Source organism: Spermophilus citellus (assembly GCF_964194105.1).
Source record: "Spermophilus citellus genome assembly, chromosome: 4".
Taxonomy (NCBI): Eukaryota; Metazoa; Chordata; class Mammalia; order Rodentia; family Sciuridae; genus Spermophilus; species Spermophilus citellus.
The window spans coordinates 224,588,733-224,615,412 of NC_138185.1; the positions used below are offsets into that span (position 1 = coordinate 224,588,733).

The following is a 26,680-nucleotide window of genomic DNA, read 5'->3' on the forward strand; positions in this document are numbered from 1 at the left end:
TAGATGGTTTCTTGTTGTGTTTCAAGACCCAGGTGTTATACAGCAGTGGTCCTCCTTTAGAACTGAATTCTCACAGAAGTAGATGCTTTGATACATGAATGTTCCAAGTCAGGCTCCCTTCCTTTGCAGACAGTTCTAAAACCTTCTGCAAAAATGGCATTCATTTAACTTTTAAAAGAGTAAAACCAACATTTTCTGAACTTCAGAAAGAGAATGGAATACAGAGGAGAGTCTTTTGGTTTTTACCCTTAATATCTGGAACATTTATGTAAATAAATACGGTTTTTCTAAATGCTAGAGGTGCTTTTTTTTTTTTTACCCCATGTCCCATTTAATGCCTATTCTCTTAAAAAATCTTTTTAAATTTGATAGTATATTTCATGTGTGTGTGTTTGTATGTGTGTGTGTGTGTATGTGTGTGTGTGTACGTATACTTTTAGTTGCCAGTGGACCTCTATTTTATTTAATTTCCCTCCAAAGGAAATTTCTCATCTGGAGTCCATCTGTAATGGACGCAGTCATAAAGTGGCTTTGGTAGCACTTTATGAACTAGGCAGGTATTCACTAGGGTGGGTGAGTTCTACAAGCCCCAAGTGCCAGCCCCGCACCATTTCCCCATGCTGCTTGTCAGATTGTTTTCATCAGACGAGATGTTTTTTGTGAATGACCACAAGAAGAACTATGCCCTGTCCCCGCAGCCAAGAGCCTTGGCAATGGGAGGTACACATTGGCCCCATGATTCTTCTTTGAATTCTAACTTGGAAGTGAGCTGCTGCTTGGGTGGCTTAGTTTATAGCCAACTCCATTGCATTTTTGATTGCAGGCACAGAAAGATCTGAAGAAGGACCGTCCTCTTGCACGCCGCAAGTCCGAGCTGCCTCAGGACCCCCACACCAAGAAAGCCTTGGACGCCCACTGCAGAGCTGATGAGCTGGTCTCCCAGGACGGGCGCTAGCCAGGCCAGCAGCCGCCACGCCAGTGCACTTCTGGGTTCTGTAGAAAATCCACTGTCTGTGCCATACCAATCAGTTACTCAAGGCAAAGCTTCCTCCACCCGTTCTGTAGGCAAAGGCGCTCGCCCGCCTCAGCTCAAGATTAGGAGTTCAAACAATGGTGGCTTCTCAGACCTGCTGGCCAGCCGGGCTGATGACGGTGTCCTCACAGCGTCATCCCCACCCCTGCATAGCCTAGGTCAGACTGACAGTCCGAGCTGTAGGAAAGCACCCTGGTCATCATCTTCATGTTCTGCCCACACAGAATCAGGGAGCCTTTAAAATAGGCGCTCCTGTGATGATGTTTTCAAATTAAAGGAATACTTTTAAGAGTATCACCTGTTTTTTGAGACTCTGACCTCTGCAATTGTTTCCACCTGATGGTTAGGCCAGCAGTTTTTGTTTGCTTATTCTCACAGAAATGGCTCTTGCTTTCACGTCCTAACAGCCTACTGGGAGAGTGACACGACAATCCTCCGCCGCGGGCACCTCTGGGCGTTCCTTTTCTTTGGTCAGCGGCATGTACACCCTGTCCTCCTCGTATGTCTACTGAAAGCCATATTCCCAAGCCTGTGGGACAGCACCAGGATTCCAGGGGTGAGCTCAGACAAGAAGTTTATTTCAAAAGAGCTTTCTCGTGTCTACCTTGACTGGAATTGAAACTTTAAAATTATGTGTTCATATTTTTATTTGCAGAATCAGTTTTTCACCTATTTACACATTGTTGCCCTTCAACAAGGCTCTCAAATTAATAGAATCATATTGTCTAGGAGTCCCACATTCTGTAGAGAGTTAGGATGAGACCATTTGAGTTAAGCCCGCTCTTGGCCCAGTGCAGATGGCAGCGCCTTTGTCGTTAAGTAACACAGTGGTCAGTGTGGCCAGCCCACTGCTGTGACTTGGTCCTCAGAGCCCAGAGGAAGCACCAGTCATGGTGGCGCTGGGTGAGCCTCCTCTGGGGAAGAGCGCACATCACCATCCCATAAGGAAAGGACAGTGTCTGAGTTTCCATCAGTCTTCAATGCTGCTGTGTGTTCCCCAGACTTCTTGCATGGAGTACGCTTTTGTCTAGATGGAACAGCACGAGAAGGAGAACCTTTGACTTAGTGCTTTGTCTCTTCTTTGTTTCTCTCAGGGTGGCCAGTATTTTGACTTGTTTATCCTGCTTGAAAGCTACTTGAGATGTGTGCTGCTCTTCTAAACAGTGGCTCTATTTTTTTTGTTGTTTTATTTTGTTTTTGTCTCTGGCATATATAACTTAACGTTAACTGTCTTGATGCATAAGATAAGAGATAAAGTGTGGCTTCTTTTAGGATCTGTTTTTTAATTGTGGTCTCTGGTATCCATGGAAAGACTGTGGAAATTAGACATGGGTCCTGTGTGGCTGCAGTGCCTGCTGCCCTGGTTCCTTTATGCCCACTAACGACGCTGATGTCCTGGTGTCTTGAGGGAAAATCATCTGGGGGAGGGGATTCCTCATGTTGAGAGCAAGCACAGCATGAAAGGAAAAGATGGCCCCAGCCGAAAGTGGACAGGTCAGTCCACTTGGCAAGAACACTTCCTGAAAAACTTGACAAGTATCTATCCATTTTACCATTATGAGATCTATAATTAAAAAAAAGTTTAGATGCCTTCTCCTTTTGAGGGAAAAAGGGTGCTTTTATTGTATAAAGCAACGTCCTACATATTTTGATATACCATTGTTTGAACTTCTGTCTTTAGCTGATAGGTTCACACATCCCTGATCCTGGATGTTTGGTATGTTTGAGAGAGAGGTTTCTGGGAAGACTCTCCTTCTGCCCTAAGGAAAAAGCAAAATATCATTGTCTGGCTGATTGTGTAAAGCTCAATGTGCGAGAACATCTTTTGGTCTAGGTTTTATTTTGGCTCTTTATTGAAGACAAACATTCACCAATAAGGGGGGGAGGGTTGAGAGAAACTAATTTTATTTGACAAGAGTATTACTTAATATTTTGGCCTATGGAGGTTTCCCTAGTTAGTACTCGGATTCCCTGTGCTAATTGTTCAACTTATATATTATAAATTATGTAGAGACACTGTTTATTCTGTACCAAACTGACTTCAGAAGTACCGCGTTGACAATAAGCTGGTGACTGTTTTTCTTCATAAAGCTCCGCGTGGCATCTTCACTCTCCACAACGCACCTGTGCACCAGAAGTGTCCTGGTCCGAGTGTCTGTTCCGTGTGGCTGTAGTATGGCTTCCTTTTAATATTGTACATACATTGTATCTTTGTTTTATGGTAATAAGTAATAAAAATGTAGACTTCATATTTTGTACAAAATGTCCTATGTACAGAATAAAAAAGTTCATAGAAACAGCAAAAGTAGGTAAGTGGCACAATTATTTTTCTTTAGAAAATATCTGTAACTTTATGCTTTAGTGAAATGTTAAGTACCTACATATTTTTTAACATTTTGTAATTCAAAACTTTTTTGTTTTGACATTGTTTATGAAGATAAACTTCATACACTTGCCATTTAATATGCTCTTTTACCTAATTTTAAAAATCTCTAAAAACGGTGTATTATATGGACTAAATAAAGAACATGTGAATTTTATTGCTCATCATGAAACTAAATCTGGCCGTGGCCTTGGGCAGCCTGGTTCTGAGGCTGTCAGGCTGCTGTCAGGTGCAGGGACGGCACTGCAGGGATGCTGGCCTGAGGCTGGGAAGCTGTCCCTGGCGCAGCCCCACAGGGTCCCCCAACGCCAGCTCCCATGCACGCTTTCCAGAGCTGATCCCCACACTGATGACGCACCTCTTTAAGGGAAAGGCAGAAGTGACTGCATAGACATCTCTCGTTTATTGAGGAGGCAAATGTGAATCAGAATGCAACCTATAGAAATTGAATTATTTCCAGTTCTGAGTTTTCAGAAATCTGTGAAGAAATTAAGCAATTAGATGGAGAACTAGAGCAGAACTGGTGAAGACAAGTTTGGAGCCTGGTTAACCGGCCTCGTCCTCTGCAGACAGATCAGGTCGCCATCCTCACTGACATGGTTTCTGAAGCCCGCAGGAACAGTGCCAGGGTGAGGTGGCATTTCCTCTAGGCGTTCAGGAAACTCCCTTCTACTGGCTTGAGCCTAGTCCATGTGCCTGGGGTGGGTGACCCTTGCCCTGGAGTTCCTCACCTACCGTCTGGTCTTCCCTACTCAGTGGCTTCTCCCAGGACCAGATGTTCACTGCGGCCAAGCCCCAGGCAGAGAGGCTTTGGGCTGCCCCAAGTTCCTGGGCCTAAGTAGCAGTGAGTTGGGTATTTTGGAAACCACCGGTACCCCAGCCCACCAGGAGCAGGTCAGAAGACTGAGTAGATCTGGGGCTGTGACTGAGACCAGAGGGTCACCCTCTGCGTCTCCTCTTCTCCATGTGGGAGCAGCTGTCCTGTCGAGTAGCACACATGGCAGGATCCCTGTGAGGGCCGACTGGACAGCAGCATGCTCAGGTGCTTTGCAGCAAGCAGCCCCGATGCAGGTCTGCCCTGGTGCTCGGTCCCCTTCATGGGAATTGGCATCACCCAGTCAGCAGGGAACACAGGGAGGGCTGCCTTCTCTTCCACTTGTATCAGGACCCATCACAGGCACCTCATGTCCCTGGCTGGTTTACTTAATTTCAGAACTCTCCTGAGTATTTGCCACACATACTCTCACAAATGAGACAAGCACATAAAGGTTAAGTCACTTGCCCAAGGTCACACAGCACTGGGTAGAACTAGGTTTTGACCCAGGCAGCGTGGCCCTGGGGCACAAGCCCCTGGCCACCCTGTTAATGGGTAGAAACGCCCTCTACATAGACCACACAGGTGGCAGTGACACAAGTGAGCCCCCCATCTCTGTCACCATCATGCCAGACTGTAGATGCACCCAAGTGGGCAGTGTGACGAGAACTCTAGGCAAAGGCTCCATGTCTGGTCTCCACGCTGTGGAAAACCCCTAGGGTGGCAGCATGACCATGAACAGGTGGCAGGGCCCCCCATCAGCTCTGTTCACAGCCGTGTTGCCCATCCAAACCCTACACTGCGCCCACTGGGAAATCTGCCTGAAACTGTCGAGGGACAGCGTGGACTCGGGAGCATGTGGACAGTGCACTACTTCTAGAACCAGAAGAACGCGGAAGTCCAGCCTAGTGGTGCACGCCCCTCTAAAGAAGCCACTATTGTCATGTAAATTTTAATTTTATAGCTTTTTTTTTTTTTTTTTTTTTTAGTGAGGAGAGAGAGAGAGAATTATTTAATATTTATTTTTTAGTTCTCGGTGGACACAACATCTTTGTTGGTATGTGGTGCTGAGGATCGAACCCGGGCCGCACGCATGCCAGGCGAGCGCGCTACCGCTTGAGCCACATCCCCAGCCCCATTTTATAGCATTTTAACTTCTAAAAAACCCTGTGTTTTAATGAGCGTTTTCACTGCTATGACTTGAAGACTCAACCAGAACAATTGTAGAGGAGGAAAGTTTATTTAAGAGATCACGGCTTCAGAGGTCTTAGTCCATATATAGTCAGCTCCATCATGGAGGAAGAGTGTGGCAGAGAGAAGCAGCTCACATGGTGATCGGAAAACAGAGAGACACTCCACTTGCCAGATACAAATACACAGCCAGAGCCATGCCCCCAATTCCCACCTCCTTCAGCCACACCCCACCACCTCAGCTACTAGTCAGTTAATCCCTATCAGGGGATTAATTCACTGATTGGGTTAAGACCCACAACCCAATCACTTCTCCTCTGAACCTTCTTGCACTATCTCACATGTGAGCTTTTGGGGGATGCCTCACATCCAAACCATAAAACTCTGAAAATACACAAAATTTCAGCACTTTAGAGACCAATACATGAACCTCTATTCTCATAACTTTGTTATGAATATCAATCTATAGAGTTAAATAGAAATGTAGCTCTTAAATGGTTTCTCACAAGATTTGATGGGGGGAAAAAATAGGTTCTATTACCAAAAAGTATGAAATCCACGAACCATAATTTAAGCCTTTTTTTTTTTTCCTCACAAGAGAAGAAGCCATTCTATACCTTGATGGGATGGGGCAGGTCAAAAACGAGGAAGGAATCATCTTTCTCTGTCCCTAGGTTTCCTGATTGTATCCAGCTCAGGGTCAAGTTAGCCTGTTTTGTTTACTTTTATGGCAATTTTACAACTATACCACTAAATATAGGCCATGCTGAGCTGAGTATTATGGTTTGTGTATTTTTTTTAAATACATATTTTTAGTTATTGATGACCTTTATTTATTTATTTATATGCAATGCTGAGAATTGGACCCAGTGCCTCACATTTTAGGCAACTGCTCTACACTGAGCCCCAGCCCCAGGCCCAGTTTAAAGGAAGATATGTAACAAGTTGGTTGCTAGTCCACCCAAGAGTTTTTTTCCTGTAGTAAAAGCAGCCAGTAACAGCCAGATACTGTGGTGGACATTCAGCACCATGTGATTGGAAAATGGCAACGGAGGAAAAGCAAGGAGCTGCAGGAAACCAAGTGGCCCCTCAGTGCGCCTTCTGCAGCCACTGAGTAGCCTCCTCAGCTCTCCATGGTGACACGTCAGTCATCTGTCTTCAGAACACACCTTAGAGGAGTCTGCCTCCGAGGATTTGCAGGTTGGAAGGCACTGTGCAGCCAATGTCTGCACCCCTGTTGGTGTCTGTGCTGAGCCTCCTGCTCAATCCTTTCCTGCAGGATTCTCTCCAGGAGCCCCGAGTTCCACCCTGTGGGGTGTTATGAGCCACAGCTTCCACTCCAGCTTGAGGCAAACAACAGACTTTGGTGCCCTTCATCATAGGCTTCCATTAGTGCTGAGAAGTCTGTTGAAAGTGGGTCCCCAACCAGGTGAGCCCCTCAGAGTGGGCACGCTGACTGAAGGTTAGAGCCATAGCAGGATCTCCAACTGCTCCTCCTTTGGCAACTCCTGCAAACCAAAACCTTGAGCCCCACAGAGCCCACCCAATCCCACTGCCCTGTGATTGCATCAAGTGACTGGTCTTAAGCTGAAAGTAAGGACTCTTGTGTAAACTACTGAATGAATCCAGACCACTTTTTTTTCCCCCCGAAGTTCATATGATTCCATGATGAATTTCTTTGCTATGAAATCTAGAGTTTTCTTCTTTCAGAATGGTTTATCTTGGGTTTCAAAAAGACGTGTTAAGAAACCCTCCATGTAGAATGAAATATCTGTTAAGCTCCCGAAGCTTCTCAAGAGCAGGTTGGTGTGAGACCCACATGCCTGGCAGAGATGCCACCCACACCAGGAGCCCGCTCTGCGCCCAGGTGTTACAGACTCCGGTGTTGCTGTTGCAAAGTTCAGAAAGTCCCACCCTCCCTCAGGCTCAAGAACTCCCAGCAGGGCTCACCAAGGTTAGTAAAGCTATCTACTCACTGTTAACACTTGTGACACGGAAAGGACACATTCAGGTCAACAGGAAGAGAGGCACAGGGCAGGGGACTTGGGGCTCAGGGCTTCCCGTTGTCCTCTGCCAGCAATATGCCAAGACCACACACTTGTCATACTGCCAGCCTGGGATGCTCGCCTGCGCCTCAGTGCACATGGTTGTACTGGGATTAATCGTGTTTCCATGTTAGCCTCAGTGTCCAGCCCCTCCAGGTGTTGAGCCTCTGCCCTGCAGCCCAAGACCCCCACCATAAACCACAGTGTTAGCAGGAGCATCCCACATGGCCCAAGGCCCCATGTGGACAAAACACTCTAACCAGGCAGGATGTCCCCAGGGCAGAGTGGCTACCTGGGGAGATGGGGACTCAGGCCAGCCCATCTGGGGAAAGCTAATCCATTACCAAGGAGCCCTCCTCGCCAGAAAAGGAGCTGGAGCACAGGTCCATGAACCTGGCCAAGCAGATGATAGACGGGAGCAATACAGGGAGGCCATGGTCCTCACGCCAACCTCCACAACCCGAAGCTCTTCCCACTGCCAGCCAGGGGCAGCCAGCAGGAGAACTTCTAAGCTCAAGTGTGAGGCCAGCCCTCCAGTTTACCTGGAAAGGAGAGGACCCCAGAGACCCCTACAGTGACAGCTGAAGAACTTGCTGGGTAGGAGAGGAGCAGCAGAGCCTGGGGATGTGGCCTCTCTCAGCTTTGTAATTTTTTTTCTTCCTGCTTATTTCTTTTTTTTTTTTTTAATAGAAAAGAACATCTTGCTTTTTTTTAAGAGAGAGAGAGAGAGAATTTTTTAATATTTATTTTTAGTTCTCGGCGGACACAACATCTTTGTTGGTATGTGGTGCTGAGGATCGAACCCGGGCCGCACGCATGCCTGGCGAGCGCGCTACCGCTTGAGCCACATCCCCAGACCTCTTCCTGCTTACTTCTAAACATCCATGAACAAAAGCAAGTGAATAAATAGAATCTAAATGGTGGGGGCTTGGGGACTTAGCTCAGTGGCAGAACGCTTGCCTAGCACATGCAAGGCCCTGGGCTCAGTACTCAGCCCTGGGGGGAAAAAAAACTAATAAATGAGTGGGCACAGGATGGCCAGTTCCAAAGCCAGCAGGGCGGTCATCGCCACCTATGAAAGGCTCTGGCCTCCATTATCTTCGGATGATCTCTCTGTTTGTTACTTAGGTTGACAGAAGATAGAGCCGTGAACGTCTGTCTTTAGTTCTCACCACCACAGAAAACTGACCCCTCCCCACATCCAGACATAGAACGAACAGGAGACTTGGAGCAGAACCTAAGTGGCCAGGCACATCCTACAGCTACAGACGAAACTCAAAACAGATAACACTGCTTGCCAAATCCACCTGCAGCATTTATGAAAACTGGTCATATACCAGGCCACAAAAATCCAAAATTCCAGAACAATACAGCAGCACTCTGACTGCAGTAAAACTGAAAGTTAAGAGGGAAAAAAAAAAGGTAAGGTTCTTTCACCTGAACATTTTTAAGCCACAAAAAAAAAAAAAAAAAAAGACTCTATGATGAAAAGGGGAGGAGGAGGAAGGAGTTTTTTGTTTGTTTGGTTTTGTTTTGTACCAGGGGTTGAGCCCAGGGGTGCTTTACCACTCAGCCACATCCCCAGCCCTTTTCAGGGTCTCATTAAGTCACTCAAGACCTCACTAAGGTCCTAAAGCTGGCTTTGAATTTCCAATCATCCAATCCTCCTGCCTCAGTCTCCTGAGTTGCTGGGATTACAGGTGTGCATCATCACGCCGGGAGGGAGATTTCTTTTAAGGAATTGGCTCATGCATTAGGGAAGCTGGCAAGTCAAAACCTACAGGATGGACCAGAAGGCCAGGGACCCAAGGAAGAGCCAGCACTGCAGTTCAAGTCTGAAGGTGTTTGCTGCAGAAGTCTCTTGCCAAGGGGAGGTCAGGCTTAATCTATTTAGACATTTATCTGATTGGATATGACCCACCCACGTGGAGTGTAATCTGCTTTTCTTAATATCAACTGATTTACATGTTACAATCATCCTGCAATGCACTAGCCCTTTCCCCTGAAGAGGATGCAAAGTCCTTGGATGGTTGTTATTCTTCTTGACATCCCCATAACTAAAATGCTATGATGCAAAGTTAACAATATAAATGCTATGATATAAAGTCAGTAGACCTATGTTACATGATAAGGATTAAGAAAAAATAAAGATTACATATACTTATGTACATGAATATGTATATATGTACACAAACATAACAAAATTAAAAAGAAATAGTCATGGGCTGGGGTTGTGGCTCAGCAGTAGAGTGCCTAGCATGGGTAAGGCCCTGGGTTCAATCCTCAGCACCACATAAAAATAAATTAACTGAAGATATTGTGTCCAACTACAACTAAAAAATAAAAATTTTTTTTTTTAAAAAAGGGGCTGGGGTTGTGGCTCAGTGGTAGAGTGTTTGCTTCCCACGTGTGAGGCATTGTGTTCGATCCTTAGCACCACATAAAAATAAATAAGCAAAATAAAGGTATAAAAAAATACATTTGTCTTTAAAAAAAAAGAAAGAAAGAAAAGAAAAAGAAATAGTCATATGACAATTACATATCCCAGAAGGTTTCACAGGTAAATCTATCAAAACTTTTTTCTCAGTCCATTTCGTATTACTGTTACAAAACAGCTGAGTCTGAGTACTTTAGAAAGAAAAGATGTTTGGCTCACAATTCTGGTGACCAAAAGGTTGCTCAGCGACTTTAATTCCATCTACACCTTCATTTCCATTTGCCAAGGTCCACAGAGCATGGCACCAGCATCCTGGCAAGTGCTCTGTGGCTGTGTCAAAATATGGCAGAGAGCTGGAGACGTGGCTCAGTGGTAGAGCACTTGCCTAGCCTGTGTGAGGCCCTGGGTTCCATCCCTGACACCACATTCACAAGTGGCAGAGAAGGAAAACAAACGAGGCAAGTCCTAGAGGGTTTTGTGTCCAGAATCAATTTCGAGACCCCAGCATAAGGAAGGGAGAACCCGAGCAGAGGCAGATGGGTTTAGTGAGCTGATGAGACAGGGAGCCCAGGAAGGCTGAGGTGGCAGAGTGCGTGAGGTCAAATGCCTCACTGCAGAAGATACACAGGGTTCCAGAAATTCATACAGGAATGCGTAGGGTAGAGGACCCTGGGAACAGATCAAAAGCAATTTAGGGACAAAGCAATCACCAGAGAGCTGCTCACCACATGACTTCCAGAGTTCTTGGGTGTTGCCACCAGCTAGAGCAGGGGAGATTTGGTGGGTACGGGGGCAGCAGTAGCAACCCACGAGGTCGAGTTTCAGCAGCAGCTAAACTGTCCCCAGGAAGGACACCTGTGGACCCACACCAAAGATGCAAAGGGGCCAAACTGACCTGCAGCAACTTAACTGCCTTCCAGAACAAAGCCAAACACCATTACATGAAGGCCACGACATGGAACTTATGAAAATTCAAAAAAAGTATTAGACACGCAAAAGCCAGAATACAAGTCCCATAACCAGGGGGATATATGTGTGTGTGTGTGTGTGTGTGTGTGTGTGTGTGTGTGTATTAAAAGTATATAAATCTATTTTAAAGTCAGTATCCAAAATATATACTTATAAAATATGCTCAAACGTATGAAGAAAAAAACATTACGGGAACAATGGGATAGGGAACATCTTGAAATTGAAGGGATAGCAAGAGACTCCCCACAATGAAAAACAGGCCAAAAAAATGTAAAGAGCATCACATCAGTAAGCTGTAGGGCAATTTTTGGTGGCCTGGTACACTGGAGTGTGAAGACAGAAAATACACTGAGAAATACAGAAAATGAAAGCTATAAACTCAGATCCAAGAAGGCCAATGAAGCCCAAGCACAAGAAATAAGAAGAAAATATCAGTTACATCTCTCCCTAATTCTCCTGACCTGCCTCCCTCGTCCATTGTGATGTCATTGGGCCCATTGGGATGGTACACAATCATCTCCCTATTTTAAAAAAATATTTGTTTTTTAGTTATAGGTGGACACAACATCTTTATTTTTATTTTTATGTGGTATTGAGGATTGAACCCTGTGCCTCACGCATGCTGGGCAAGCACTCTACCTCTGAGCCACAACCCCAGACCAATCTCCATATTTTAAAGTCAGATGCTCAGCGACTTTAATTCCATCTACACCTTCATTTCCATTTGCCAAGTAACAGCATATTCACAGGATCCAAGTATTAAGATCATGCTTAGCTCTCACACACTTCTGTTATTAGGTATAGTCATATTGGATAACAAAGCATGACCCAACTGTACTCTACCTACAAGAAACCTCATCTAAACATAAAAGAATAGAAAATGCATGCCATATGGTAATAGCTAATCAAAAGAAATATCACAGCAATAAAGGCCATTAAATATTGCTGAAGAGCTTGGTTCATCAAGAAGACAGTGAGAGGTGGGAATGTGAATGTGACAAGCAGTGGTAACAGAAGGATTGAAGTTATATGAGCAACCAAGGAAATGACTGTGATGGCTGATTTGTCCTCCCTTAATAGTGAGGATTGAACCCAGGGGGTACTGTACCACTGAACTATACCCCAGCCCTTTTATTTGTTATTTTGAGACAAGGTCAGCAGTGCTGAATTGCCCGGGCTGGCTTTGAATTTACAATCCACCTGCCTCAGCCTCCTGAGTCATTGGGATTACTGGTATATGCCACCACACCCAGCTGTGGTTGCTAATTCTATGTGTCAATTTGACTATCCTAAGGGGTTCCCAGATAGCCAATAGAATCTGTTTCTGGGTGTGAATGTGAAGATGTTTCCAAAAAAGATTTAACATTTGAATAAGTAAAGAAGATCTGCCCTTGGCGTTGTGGGTGGGTGTCATCCAATCTGTGAAGGGCTTGGAGAGAACAAAAATGTGACAGCAAGTTTACTGTTTCTGTGCTGGGACGTCCATCCTCTGCCCTCAGACATCAGAACTCCTGGTTCCTTGGCCTTCAGACTCCAAGCCTTGTGCAGGTAGCCCAAGTCCCATCCCTTGGGCTATAAGGTACACTGTAGGCTCTCTTGGCCCCCCCGGCCTTTGGACTCAGACAAAATTGCACCTTCAGCTTTCCTGGGTCCCCAGCTTGCAGATGGCAGATCATGGAACTTTTCGGCCTTCATAACCATGTGAACCAATTCTTGTAATAAATCTCTACTTAAGCAAATAAATAAATATATTCAGGAATATGAATGTCAGATTTTTCACTATTTGAGAGGATTTTCAAACATGGAAAGAAGAAAGCTAGCCAGACGTACTGGCACACTCCTGTAATCCCAGCAACTCAGGAGGCTGAGGCAGGAGGATTACAAATTCAAGGCCAGTCTCAGCAATTTAGTGAGGCCCTAGCAATTTAGAAGAACCTTTCTCAAAATAAAAAGGTCTGGGGATGTGTCTCAGCAGTAAATCTCTGGATTCAATCACCAGTACCAAATAAACAAACAAACAAAATAAAATAATAATTGAAAAAAAGAAGGAAGCTAGAAAGCTTCCTAAGGGAGGCTGAATCCGAAGTGTCAGTGTGAGGGCTGGAGTCATGGCCCAGTGGCAGAGCACTTGCCTAACACATGTGAGGCACTGGGTTTATTCTCAGCACTGCATATAAATAAATAAAATAGGGCTGGGGTTATGGCTCAGCGGTAGAGCGCTCGCCTAGCATGTGCGAGGCCCTGGGTTCGATCCTCAGCACCACATAAAAATAAATAATAAAGATATTGTGCTCAACTATAAAATAAATATTTTAAAAACTAAAATAAATAAATAAATAAATAAATAAAATAAAGGTCCATCAACAACTAAAAAAATAAAAATGTATCAATGTGAGCCGACCACAATGGCACCTACACCTCTAATCCCACTTACTCTGGTGGCTGAGGCAGGAGGATGGCAAGTTCCAGGTCACCTCAGCAGCTTAGCAAGACCTTATCTCAAAACAAAAAATAAAAAGGGCCTGAGATATAGCTCAGTGGTAGGCACCCCTGGGTTCAATCTCTAATACAAAAAAAAAAAAAATTATATGATTTCAGGATGTATACATGCACCTTCAGACATACGTACAGACACACATTCCAAAATAATTGTGGGCCTGTTTCCTACCCGTCTGCCTAGAGGATCTAGAAATAATGATGTACAACAGTGAGAATGCCAAGTGCCAGCACCTTGTTCTCTAAAATCTGTATAATTCTCTACTCCACCAAAAGGAAACAGTTCCTTGGAGAAATGGCCAAGTCTATCAACAGTCTGGAACATCTTTGTGTACCCGAAACTAAGGAAGTGCTCAAAGAATGATGCAGACACATTAAAAGAACACAAGAGCCAACTGGAAGGGCATTTCACTGTTCAAATCTAGGACAACTTGAGCATCAATATAAGTAATTATCAGGTAACAATCCACTGAATAAAATAGTATTCATGTGTCCATAGTAATAAATAAATGGAAAAAAAACTGTACAGAGGAGAAGGGAAAGCCCTTCTTTACAGCAGAAGGCCAGTTAGTAAATATGGAAGGATAGCGGACACAGATAGGATCTGGCACGGCACCTGTAAGGGAGGCGGTTGACAGAGGTAGGGGTTCTCAGTGGATGCCAAGACTGGTGCTGTGGTTTGGATGTGAGGTGTCCCCCAAAAGCTCATGTGTGAGACTGCAAGAAGGTTTAGAGGAGAAGTGATGGGGTTACTGAGTGGAAGCTCCAGGCAGGGAGGGTGTGGCTGGAGGAAGTGGGACTGGGGCGTGGCTTTGGGGTGTACATTTGTATCTGGCAAGTAGAGTCTCTGCCTCCTGATCACCATGTGAGCTGCTTCCCTCCACCACACTCCCCCGCCGTGATATCCTGCCTCACCTTGAGTCCCAAGGAATGGAGCCAGCTGACCATGAACTGAGACCTCTGAAACCAGGAGCCCCCAAATAACAGCTGGAGTCAGCCTCACCCACTTTTTTTATTTTTTAAGTTGTAGATGGACACATCCTCCTCAACAATTGTTCTGGCCATGTCTTTTAGTTACAGCAGCAAAAAAAAAAAAAAAAAGCTGATTAAAACGACTGGCAAGTGGACATTTGATGAGAAACCCAATATTGGTGTAATGGTGGGACATCTCTCCAAAAAATGCTAACCAAATATAAAGTTGGAAATGGTGACTTCATGGTGGACACTGGCAGAACACGTTGACCACGTGGTTCAGTTAAAGCAGGACGCTCTAAAGCTCCAGGTGTGATAACCAAGAGGAACACCTCAGCTCTGTCATTGTCTTGCCAAGAAAGTTGCCTGAATCCGGTCCTGAGGACACATGGCCAGGACCCAGGTTGACTGTCATCCCACAGAAGATGACTTGTATTCTGTAAGACTGTGGTCTCATTGGAGTGTTTGTATCCCCTCCACAACTCATGTTGACTGAGTCCACAGTGCAACAGTATTGGGAGGTATGGCCCTGAGAGGTACTGAGTCCTGGGGGATTCCTCAAAAGCTGGTATACTGAGTCCAGAGGGATTCACCCTCATAAGCAGGTGAATAAAAAAATGGATCAACAGGGGCTGGGGCTGGGGCTCAGTGGTAGAGCACTTGCCTAGCACATGTGAGGCCCTGGGTTCCATCTTCAGTACCACATAAAAACATAAATACATAAACTAAAGGTATCGTGTCCATCTACAACTTAAAAAAAAATGGATCAGCAAAGGACGTTCAAACCTTTTTCCTGCTGCCATGCAAGAATTCCTCCCCTCCAGAAGACGCAGCATTCAAAGGGCCATCTTGGAAACAGAGACTGGGCCTTACCAGACAACAAAACCTCTAGCACCCTGATTCTGGACTTCTCAGCCCCCAGACTTTGAAAAATCAAATCTGTTCTTTATAAATTACCCAGTCTGTGGCATTTTGTTACAGCAGTACAAACAGACCAAGATAGACTGCTGAAGAATACTGTAGATAGATAGGAAGAGGTTGAGGAACTGTTCCAGACCAAAGGAGGTGGCTGTGACATGACAACTCACTGCAATGCCATTCTTGGAGAGAACTGGACCAGAAAGGAAGAGACCAGCAAAAGTGGGTGAGGTTGGGCTGGGGCTGGGGCTCAGTGGTAGAGCGCTCACCTCGCACATACAAAGCATTGGGTTCGATCGTCAGCACCACATAAAAATAAATAAAGTTATTGTGTCCATCTACAACTTAAAAATAAAGAAAAAGTGGGTGAGGCTGACTCCAGCTGTTAACAGTGTTGATTTCCTGATGGGAGGAGGTCCCTGGGTTCTGGACTACGGTCAGTGAGTTCAGGGGTCTTAGGTATTAAAGAAGGCAGTATAAATACACCTATGTGAGAAAAGGTGGGGAAGGAAATAGGACAAAATGTCCCCAAGGGGAATTTGGGTGCGGGGGTATACGGTCAAGAGGTAGGAGGAAAATCAGGGGACTTGTGTCACTGAAGCTGGAACACGTTTCAAAGCCCAGGGAGTGAGGAGCAGCGAGGGGGGCCCAGAGGCCAAGTGCAACCAGGCAGAGTCAGGACTGCTGGGTTACATGACAAGGTCACTACTGACCTGGGAAAGAAATCTCCATGCCATGGTGGAGATGGGATGCACACTGGAGGGTGACAACGTGCACACGGACTGTCTGGGCATCTTAGTAGACACCGTGGCGTTTAGCAAACAAAACACATGGCGTTGGCAAGTGCGGGAGGAGAGGGGAGGAGGGGTCATCCTGGGCAGGAGATCCATTGTAAGAGGAGGGAAAATTTATAAAGGGGCAAGGAGGAGATCCTTCAGGCAAGCATACCGATGTGAGGTTTCTCAGCAATTATAAATGTACAAAGGAGGCCATGGTCACAAATTTAAAGTGAAACCAATGATGAGCTTCTCTCTGGCTGTGTGGGGCAGGGGCGAGGACTGGAATTTCTCCCCACTGGCATGCCCTTCCCCAGGAGAGGTTTTCCTTAAGCCTGGTTAGGGGCCCGTTCCACTTGCACCTGCCCTTTCAGAGTGGCACTGGGCGATAGCCCAAAATCCAGGAGGTAGCTAGCACTTCGCTCCCTAATGGAAGGGAAAGCCCCCTTTCCTCCAACCGGCCCCAGGAGAGCATCCCTCTGAACTGTGAAGAGACCTCAAACAGATCATTACCATGCTGCTCACTAGAGCTGTAAAAGCAGAAGTCCCCAGTGCTGGGGACATGGCATCCCTGCAGCACTCCAGCCTGACCTCCAAGGTGGGCTCTAGAAGGCCAGCTCTGTCCTCATCTCCCTGAAATGGAAGTGGCAATTCCTTCCACGTGGGTGCTGAAGAATTGGAGAGATTTGTTCACAGCAGGCGGAGGAGGCTCCGGGCGACACCTGCTGTGATGAGTTAACTGTCCTATCCCCATTTCACATGAGAAAACAGAGGCCTCAGAGGGAAAGAAATTCCAGTGGCAGTGTGGAGCATGGGAGGAGATGATTCATGCCACCCTTAGGAAGGGCAACTAGGTAATGTTTAAAATATCGGGTGTTGAACCTACTTAAGATGTCATACACGCTAGGCATGGTGGTACACACCTGTCATCCCAGCAGCTCATGAGGCAGGAGGATTGTGAATTCAAAGCCAGCCTCAGCAATTTAGTGAAGCCCTAAGAAACTCATCGAGAACCTAGCTCTAAATAATATAAAAAATGGCTAGGGATGTGGCTTGGTGGTTAAGCATCCTGGGAGGGAGGGAGGGAGGGAGGGAGGGAGGGAGGAAGGAAGGAAGGAAGGGAGGGAGGGAAAAAAAAAACATACTTGTGAGCCTGCAGTCCTGCTTCTAGGGATTTCAGCAGTGAGCCCAGAGGGCTAACTACAGCACCATTTTCCAAAAAGCAATAGAAACCACAGGAGCCCATCAATAAATAAATAAAAGTGCATCCTGAGAACTGCAGAACTCTGACACATTGACTCCTTCCACATCCCTGCACTAAGAGATGACCAAGCTTAGTCCACGTCCCCCAAGATGATCCCTGTCCCCCAGGAAAACGCCTGCCTGACAAAGACTAATGATGCCAGAACTGTTTTAGCCAAGACCAGATGCTATGGTTTGAATGTGTCCCCCAAATTTCACGTGTTGAGAACCTGGTCCCCAATGCAGTAGTGTTGAGAAGCAGGGACAGAGTCCTTCCTCATGATCGGATAAATTCACCCGTGGATTAACGGGCTGCCACAGGCGCATCTGCTGTGTGAGCAGGAGCTCTCTTGCAGGACATGCTTGCTAGTCTCCCCATCCACCAAGGCATGATCCAGTAGGAGGCCTTTACCACAGGCTCACAGATGTTGGCACCATGCCCTGGGACATCCAGCTTCCAGACCTGTGAGCTAAAGAATCTTCTAGTCTTCATAAATTACCCAGTCTGTGATATGCAGTCGTAGCAACAGAAAATGAACCAAATCAAAAAATGATAGGCCCTTGACCTCAGAGCATTTACCAAAAATGCCTTACAAATAAGAATCCTTCTGTCTCTTTGAGATGCATATGTGTCTTTCTCAAGGACCTGAAAGCCATTCCTTATATCACTTGGCCAGGCATGGTGGCACATACCTGTAATCCCAGAGGCTTGGGAGACTGAGGCAGGAGGATCACAAGTTCAAAGCCAGCCTCAGCAAAGAGCAAGGCGCTAAGCAACTCAGTGACACCCTCTCTAAATAAAATACAAAATAGGGCTGGGGATGTGACTCAGGTTGAGTACCCTGAGTTCAATCCCCAGCACTCCCCACCCCCCCAAAAAAAAGAAGTCTCTAACTTCCATAATTGCAAGCAGACAAACACAGATGGCTGAATCACTGTGACTACCGTGCCCCTTTGTAATGTTTCACTGGAACCCATTCCTTCCCTACACACACACATTATGCTTTGTCACCTCTGCACAAATTAGAATGAAACCGTCTCTTTCCCTTACTGCCAGTAATTATTGAATACAATGTTTCCACCACTTTAATGTCCAGCTCTGTTATCTTTGAGGTGGCGAGAATGTTCCTTTTAAAGGAACTGCTTTGTGAAAAGCACTGAAAGTAGTGCCTGGTGCATTAGCTATTATTATCATCATCATCATTAAATTTTCATCTGTTGGGAAAATGCATTATGGGTGCATACATATATGAAAATTCATTGACCTGTAGGTTTAAAATTAGCCTGTTTATGACTGTATTTGTCCACTAAAATGCTTTTTTTTTTTTAATTGGAGAATGTGTTAAAACTATATAGGCTCATTTGGAAAGTTATCTGTCGTGTTCCATGACTAAACACTTAAGGTCACTTCAGGTGAACTGGGCTGGCACAAAATAACCACACAGAGACAGAGAAATACCTTATACTTTGGGTCCTGTGTTGGCTCCTCTGACCTTAGGGGTCTGTAGAAAGAGAAAGAAAGGAGCACATGCTGAACCCTTTTACTGGGGAGAAGCCATTCCAATGAGGCAAGGGGTAGGATTACAAAGGAGTAGGTGAGTATAGCTCAACCCCTGTGGGTGATACCTACACCTGAAGCCATGCCTTGCTATCCAAGCTGGGACAATGCCCGAGGCCCACAAAATGTAGTGATTGGTCAGAGCCTTGGGCTTCAGGACTGGAAGGTGTGATCATTCAGAGAGGCTCCCACAGTTATCCAAGATAAACAAGCAAATTACAAAACAGCATAATAGAAACATCTCATGCAAACATAAACAGTCACCTAAGATCTAGCATATATCATATACTGTGTGTTAGTGTGTGCACAAAACTAGATGTGTATCCCAGGGCACTGTCTCTCTAAATGCCCTGCACAGCATGCACTGCCTTTCTAGGAGATCGTGCCCAGTGCCTCGTCTTACCACCCTGAGCCACCAGGTCCTGCTCACCTTTCAGGCAATCACACTGCTTCAGAGGTTACTTGGTAACTCACCAGGGGGTAAGAGGCTGCCACCAATTCTCCCACCACCCGGCAGCGTGTGGAATGCCTGTAAAAATCCTCCACTCTGTCGTCTAACTGCTGTCAACTGAACTCTCAGCTTTGTGACGTTTCCCCAGTTTTACATGTTCTAAAAACCTCTGAATGAAATTAAACTTTGAGATGAAAGAGGTAAACATCAGTTGGTCACATATCTCCAGCATAACCATGATAGGCTCTTCAAAGCCAAAAGCAGAGAAAGAATGGCAGTCCCCTTCACTGGGCCCCTGCAACATGCTGGGCTGGCCCTGTGCACGCACTTGTCTTCTCTCATCACATCCCTCACTACTGAATTGGTCTTGCTGAGATTCTGAGGGGTTATGTACTCACACCAGCTCATCAGTGAGTCCAGACACAGGCCCACACTGTCCTAGTGTATTGTTTTGCCCTCTATAAAACCTTCACTTGTCCCAAACATATGAAGAAGCTAAAACCCAGTATGTCTTGGTATCATGCTCTCAATAAAACTCAGGTGCCCAGGAACCTAGAACATGACCTTGTTAATACTCCATCTGCCTTCCAATCTTACTAAATTTGATAAGATACATAAGTGTAAAAACAAGAAGTCCCGACATCTCTGAATTGCCATGTTGCTTATAATTTAAAAAAAAAAAAAACAGTAAAAAAAAATTTCATTCCAATTCTGTCTGTCCCCCAAACCCCAACAAATACACCAAACCCTTCAGTTCTACTCTTTGGAGGCAAACCATATTACCAGTCTGTGTATTTTCCCAAAGAAGATTTAAGTAAATGCATGTTGTTGTTGTTTCTGAGTTGCAGTTCCCTATGACACCGCCTAAAACCCAGTGTCACTTGACAGTAGTATTGTGCTAGTAAGAATGTCACTTACTACTGATGTGGATCACTACTACCCATGTTACAGAGGCAGAATCTGAGACACAGAGAACTGGGTGAACTGCACAAGGTCACACAGCAGAACACTCAGGGTCTGAATCTGAGAATAGTTATCTTGACCTGGAGGCTCTGGGTCCTGCTCTCCCCTCAAAAACCTCTCCCAATGACCCCACGGTGTCTGTTTCCTCCCTCTCTCAAGCTCTCATGTGTCTTCCTTCCCATTATCTTTCCCATTTTAACCGCCTGTAAATTCTCACCTGCCTGAAATGTTGCTAAATTTGAATCAGAGGTGGGAGGAATTTAAAGGATTCCAAGTCCCACACTGTACAGATGGAAGAACTGAAGCCAGAAAGGCTCCGCACATGTTCACAATTCTACACCCACCCTTCGCTCAGGCTGTTTCTTTTCCCACCTGTCTGCCCAGCTCCCTCCAGTCTGCACTCCTTCTCACGTGACCCACCGCCGCAGCCAGAGGGATCTTCCAAAAACACCCTTCTAATCTTGCACAATCCTGCCTATCATCCTTAAGGACCCGCAACCTGGCCTCAAGGCCTTCTCCACTTTCCTGGGGAGACAGGCCCAATCTCACCCATGAGCCTTCCAACCCTAGCCTGCCTCGAGCCCTGACCTGGCCTCTGGCTGCTCATCCCTGAGCCTCAGATTCTCTGGTGCAGGCCCCTCGGGGGCTCACAGCGCCTCCCCTGCCAGACCTTGAGCTTGGCGGACGGTGCCCAGCTGCCGGGTTCACCGCCACCCCCAGGTCTGGCCCTCCGCCCCCTCCTCACAGGCTCAATCGAGGTCTGATCAAAGAAAGGACGGGAAACTATGGGGCGGAGCGAGGCGCACGATCCCGGGAGGAGGGCGCGCCCCCAGGAGCCGGTGGGTCGAGAGGGCACCGGGAACGAAACACCAGGTTCGCTTCCGTTTTATGGGCACCTGGGGCAGGCCCTGTGCTGACGGCACGCAGGTGGACCGAGAGGCCCTGGGAGGGTCCCGGCGCCTCGGGGTGACGGAAGCACATAGGCGGCCCATACGTTGCATGTAACTGAAGGGGGTCGCAGCCCCCAGAAGCCCACTGCGGGCCTCGGCTTACATCCCCCGCCCGGCAGGAGCGAAAACAATGGGCGCTCGGAGCGCAAGCCAGGCGGTGACAGAGAGCAAAGAGCCGCGGGCTTCCCAGGCGGTCGAGCGGACGGCGTCTGGGGTGCGGGGGCGGGGAGGCGACCGAGCAAGGCTCGGGAGGTGAGCGCTGAACAGCAGGGGAAGAGTGCGGCTCCCAGACCGGACTCGGAAAAATGACGCACGCGGCGCTACGGGCCGCGTCAATACGGGACTGCCCCGCCCCGCCCGGTGCATTGTGGAGCTTAGAGGCCCCGCCCGGCGCCGAGTCTCGCGAGAGATCGAGAATCACGAGGACCGCGGAATCGAAGGCCGGGAGAACCCGCTTCCTCCCCTCTGACCGGAGTTCCGCCCCCGTGCCGGGTGGGCCAATCACTACTCTTCCCCTTTCCGGTTGCGGGGATTGGTCCGACGGAGCACGTGACCAGGTCGAGCCTTTTACCCCAACACAGGTGCGGAGCGGCGAAGACCACGTTCTGTTGCCTGCCAAGAGCCCAGTTAATGTGCCTCGCATGGTCCCATCAGTGACTGGGGTCAGGTTCCTCTTTCCCCGTCTTGCAGTGGCACAAGTGTAAGGCGTATGTTCGGAGGCAGTGATCCGCTGCGTGTGGGGTACGGCGGCCTCGGAAGTGGACACCCCATTCCAAACGCTCAGAAGGCCGACCAGAATCGGGTTGTTGAGCAGAGCAGAGCCCCGTGTCCTGGGCTGGCATGAGCCACCCGTTGTGCCAGCACTCCCTGGGTTAACCATCCTGTTATTTCCACAGCAGCCCTGAGGGTTCCGAAGTGGCTGTGAGGCCATGGTCCTGGAAGGATTTGCCTGAAGCCACAGACTCCGGCGCCTGGGCTGTAACCCACCTTGGCCCATAAACCGTAACCACCCGGCCATGAAGCTCTTGTACCTTGAGAGGTGAGGGTGGGCATCCAAACCCCGATGACATCCCTTCTCGCTGCTTCCTGCCCAAGATGGTGACCCTAGAAGATGTTGCCTGTGCCTCCTGGGCTCCCCTCCCTACAGCCACAGAGCTGCTGGTCCCTTAAGTTCCTTGCACCGGACACAAGAGAGTCTCAGGGCAGGGCCAGCAAAAGAGGAGAAGCAGAGGGTGAGGAACCAGGAAACCATAAATGGAAGAAGGGAGATGAGAAATGCAAAGGCCTGAAGAGAAATGACTGTCCACTTGTAAAAAGGCAAAAATCTTTGTCTTCATAGAATTTAACTCCTAGTGTCAGAGATAATGAACAAAAACCATACTATGGGGCTGGGGATATAGCTTAGTGGTAGAGTGTTTGACTAGCATGGGCAAAGCCCTGGGTTCCTGTGGAGAGCCACTCCAAATGCACGCACCTTTAACTCCTGCTGCACCACGGGGATCTGAAAGATCACTGTGGTCTGGCACAGTAGTGCCATGACTTGTGACTCTGGCGACAGCACCCAGAGGGGTTGAGCTACACTCACCTGTTCCCTTGTAATCCTACCCCTTGCCTCATTTGACTGGCTTTTTCCCAATAAAGGGGTTCAGCACGTGCTTCTCCCTCTCTTTCCATGGACCCTTAAGGTCATAGGAGCCGTCACAGGACCCAAAGAAAAAGATATTTCTGTTTCTGGTTATTTCGTGCAGCCCAGTTCACCTGGAGTGACTTGAGTGTTTAGTCGTGCAATGCGACAGGTTCCATCCCCAGCAAAGCACACATCATACTGTCAGAAGTTCCTGCTGCAGGAGAAAAAATAAAGCTAGGGAGTCGGGTAGGAATGGTCCAAGAAGTGGGAGGATATTTGCAAAAGGAGCAGAGAAGGCCTAAGGTGACTTTGAAGGAAGTAAGGGAAGAGACTTACAGACAGAGGGCACAGTGTGCTGAGGACCCTGTAAAAGGAGCTGTCCTGCAGTGGAATGAACATGGTTTGAGTAGTAGGAGATGGTTGGAGAGGAAGTAGGTGGCCACTGGGAGACTCAGCAACAAGAGACCACTGCAGGGTTCTCAGCCTGGCTTCCCTGCCCTGCCCTGCCAGCTAACAGGCACTCTCTGGCTATTGAGAATGAACTCTAGGAAGCCCCCCCCAGGAGCTGTGAGGCTGGCGAGAAGGCTACCGAGATCTTCTGTTGAAGAGGTGGGGGTGGCTCAGACACCCGGGTAGCAGTGAAGAAGAGAAGGGACACTCATTTTGGACGTACTCTGAAGGTAGCATCTGGTGGATGTCAGGTCCAACTGGAAGCCTTTCTTCTTCTTCATAAAGGTCCCTCCACTTCATTTCTGCTTCAGGCATCTAGTTCAGAGGGACAGAAGCTCAGTTCCAGTCTATCCAGGTCCCATCTTCATTTCTAGTGGCTGTGGCTGTCAAATTGTGGGAGGTGGGGAATCAGTCCCCTGGGAGCCCACCCACCAACACTGGCATCTGTAGAGCCACCTCAGTCCCTCAAGTCCTGCTCCACCTGCAGCTTCCCCTTTGCTGGCTCTGCAGCCCCCTTTGCATCTTAGGAACTATTCATCTGCTCTGCAACTGCCAGGTGGTCTTGGGCCTCCTGCCCAGACAGCCCTGGCTGCTATTTCCCTGAGCAGGACACAACCCAGAAGGGTTTTTAAATGGATGCTGTTAAATGGATGCAACTGGAGACTATCATGCTAAGTGAAATAAGCCAATCCTGAAAAAAAAAAAAGGCCAAATTTTCTCTCTGACATGCTGATGCTAACACACAATAGGAGGTGGGGAGGGAGGAGTGGAGGTTCACCAGATTAGACAGTGGAGAAAATGAGAAAAAATAGTAGAATGAATTGGACATAATTTTCCTATGTTAATACATGAGTATATAACCAGTGTAACTCCACATCATGTACAACCACAATAATGGGAAATCATATGTCAAAATACATTCTACTGTCATGTATAACTAAAAGGAAAAAATAAGAATTTTTAAAAATAAAAGTAACTTTAAAAATACATAAAATGCGAATGTCCTTTGAAGTAAAGTAGGAATTCTTTCTTCTAAGTGTACACTCGTATGTTTAAACTTCTGAGCAGATTTTTGGACAAATCTGACCATGCCAGGCCAGCAACATAGTTCTCTGTATCTAGCTCATGAGGAGAATGCAGAGATTGTCTCTGCTGCCTCTTTGGCAGTCCTGGATGAAAGGTCTTGTGGCATTACAGTGGCCCCTTCCTTATCCACAGGAGATATATTGTAAGAAGACCCCCAACGGATGCCTGAAAGTGCAGGTGGAACCAAACCATGTACATTAAGTTTTTCCTCTCTATATATACCTATGATTAAGTTGAATCTATAAACTAGGCACAGTAAGAAATTGTAATATACCATAGATCTCTGCAACTTCAGCATACAATTTTTTATTTCCTTTCACCTTTCACTTCATGGATTCTCTTTGGCACATCTAAATTGCCAGCAACCCTACTCTTGTGTTTGGGGGCAATTACTATGTAAAATAAGTGTTGCTTGATACAAGCTCTGCAACACCATAACAGTGGATCTGATCACCTAGAAGGCTACTAAGTGACTAAAGGGCCGATGGCATATACAGTTTGGATACTCTGGACAAGGACGTGTGTCCTGGCAGGTTGAAGCAAGACTTAGAGGACCAGGGTCCCAGGAGCATCAAGGGTCAGGCCCTGCAGTTACACAGATCAGCCAGTAGATGGCAGAGCGGCCCGCTGGAAGTAGGCAGCCCCTCCCTTCCTGGCCACCCTAGGGGCTCAGTGACAGCAGGACCTGAGCGCCTGCCCTGGAAGCTGCAGCTTGATGAGCAGCCTCTGGTATGCATTTGGGACACGGGAACAGAGCGCTGAAGGATCTCCCATGTTTGGTTTCCTGTTGGGCACTGGGAAAACAAAGGGGCACAACCCAGCCCTTGTTTCTGGGGCTCAAAGGCACCAGGGACAGTCTGAGTTTGAACTCCTCCTCTCCAGCCTTGCTGTCCCAGACCTTCTGCAAGTCTCCTTTAGCAAACTCCCTCCAAACTGCCCCGCCCCCAACCTCACACTGCGGAGATAATAACTTATCTCATTTCATTGTGAATGTTGGGTAAAGCCTTGGGAACAGGCTGGTGTGTGGGGATGACAGTGTGATTACCAGTGGCACTAGGAGGCAGGATTCTCCGCCCAACAACGTGGGAGTGCCCGAACAGTGCTCTTTCTTTTAAACAACAGCCTAATTTCTGACGAATCCACGGGCTGCCACATCACAGGAGCCACTTTCAGGGTTCTATCCGACCCTCAGACAGGACAAGGACCTGTCAGGGACGAGCAACAATGGGCCCTGTGGGAGAGCCTGCTGGCCACTGGTCATCCGTCACACCAGTCACTGCTCTCCCTTCCTGCTGCCCCAGCCTGGATGGGTACAAGGACCTCTGAGGGCAGCCTGCCTGGAGTCTCATCACCTGGTGAGCCCCCGACTCCCAGCACTGCTCTTAAGCTGGCTCTGGGACTCGCTCACCTGCCTGTCCTCACCCCAGGCTGGGGATCTTCCTGAGGTCCAGGGAAGCTCTGTGGTCTCCTGCTCCTATTGCCTGCAGGTGGGAGATCCAGCTCTCCCCTTTCTCCTCCGTGTATGCCCTCTTCTCTAAGGGGGTGGACCAAAGTCTGAAAGGCTAATAGGCCCCTTGTGCTTTCAGTCCTCGAGCCAGAAAAAGCAGCGGAGAAATAAGCCGATTTGGCAGTCCCTGCGGGGCATGGTTCCACCATGCTCAATACCACCAGTGCCCCCACAGTCCGAATACCAGTTACCACCGTAGGTTGTAACGGAGGGTGCTGAGGATCGAACCTGGGCGGCTCTATCAGAGTTGAGGTGTATCTCCCGCTGGGATGTACCCCAGCCTTTTTAAGATGTATGTACATAAATTTCTGAGGCTGGCCTCAACTTGCAATCCTCCTGCCTCAGCCTTTAGTCGGGATGATGGGCGTGCCCACCGCGCCCGACTCCAAGTTGTAATTACATAAAGTGCAAATTTTGTCGCTAAATCTCCAGTCTACAAACCGCCAGGTGGTAAGTGACGGCTGCACATTCTAATCCCGGATCCACCACGTCACCTCTTCCAAAGTCGCCCGAGCGCCGCCCTGCAGACGCAGGTGTGTGCAGCGCTCCCAGCACAGACCACCTAATTGAAAGAGGGACCTGGCCGCCAGGGCGAAAGCGCAGCCAGGAACCGGAAGACGACGCTGCTGGAAGCGCAGTTCCAACCCCGGAGAGCGGAGCGCTTGGAGGAAACAGCCGGGAGAGAACGTGGATCGGCCTCCACCGACCCCGCGAGGCCACGTGCGGCCAGAGGCCAGGTGACGGCGGCCGGCGGCCGTGACAGAACGTGAAACTAATTTATTGTGTCAAGTTTCAAGATGAAGGTGACGCCA

General features: G+C 47.6%; 1 protein-coding gene across 10 annotated transcripts in view; it reads left to right on the top strand.

Annotated features, from left to right (window-relative positions):
* Nucleotides 1-3,573, top strand: part of PPP2R5C (protein phosphatase 2 regulatory subunit B'gamma) — a 147,085-nt gene extending 143,512 nt beyond the window's left edge. For 6 of the 10 annotated variants that reach the window (XM_081293411.1, XM_081293414.1, XM_081293417.1 and 3 more), the window contains one exon: nt 824-3,573. In XM_081293411.1, the coding sequence (XP_081149537.1) occupies nt 824-955 (132 nt within the window). In that variant the 3' untranslated portion in view covers nt 956-3,573. Of the gene's footprint in view, nt 1-816 lie in introns of all 10 variants that reach the window. The other 4 variants (XM_081293415.1, XM_081293416.1, XM_081293420.1 and 1 more) reach the window with 2 other exon arrangements.
* The last annotated feature ends 23,107 nt before the right edge of the window (nt 3,574-26,680 follow it).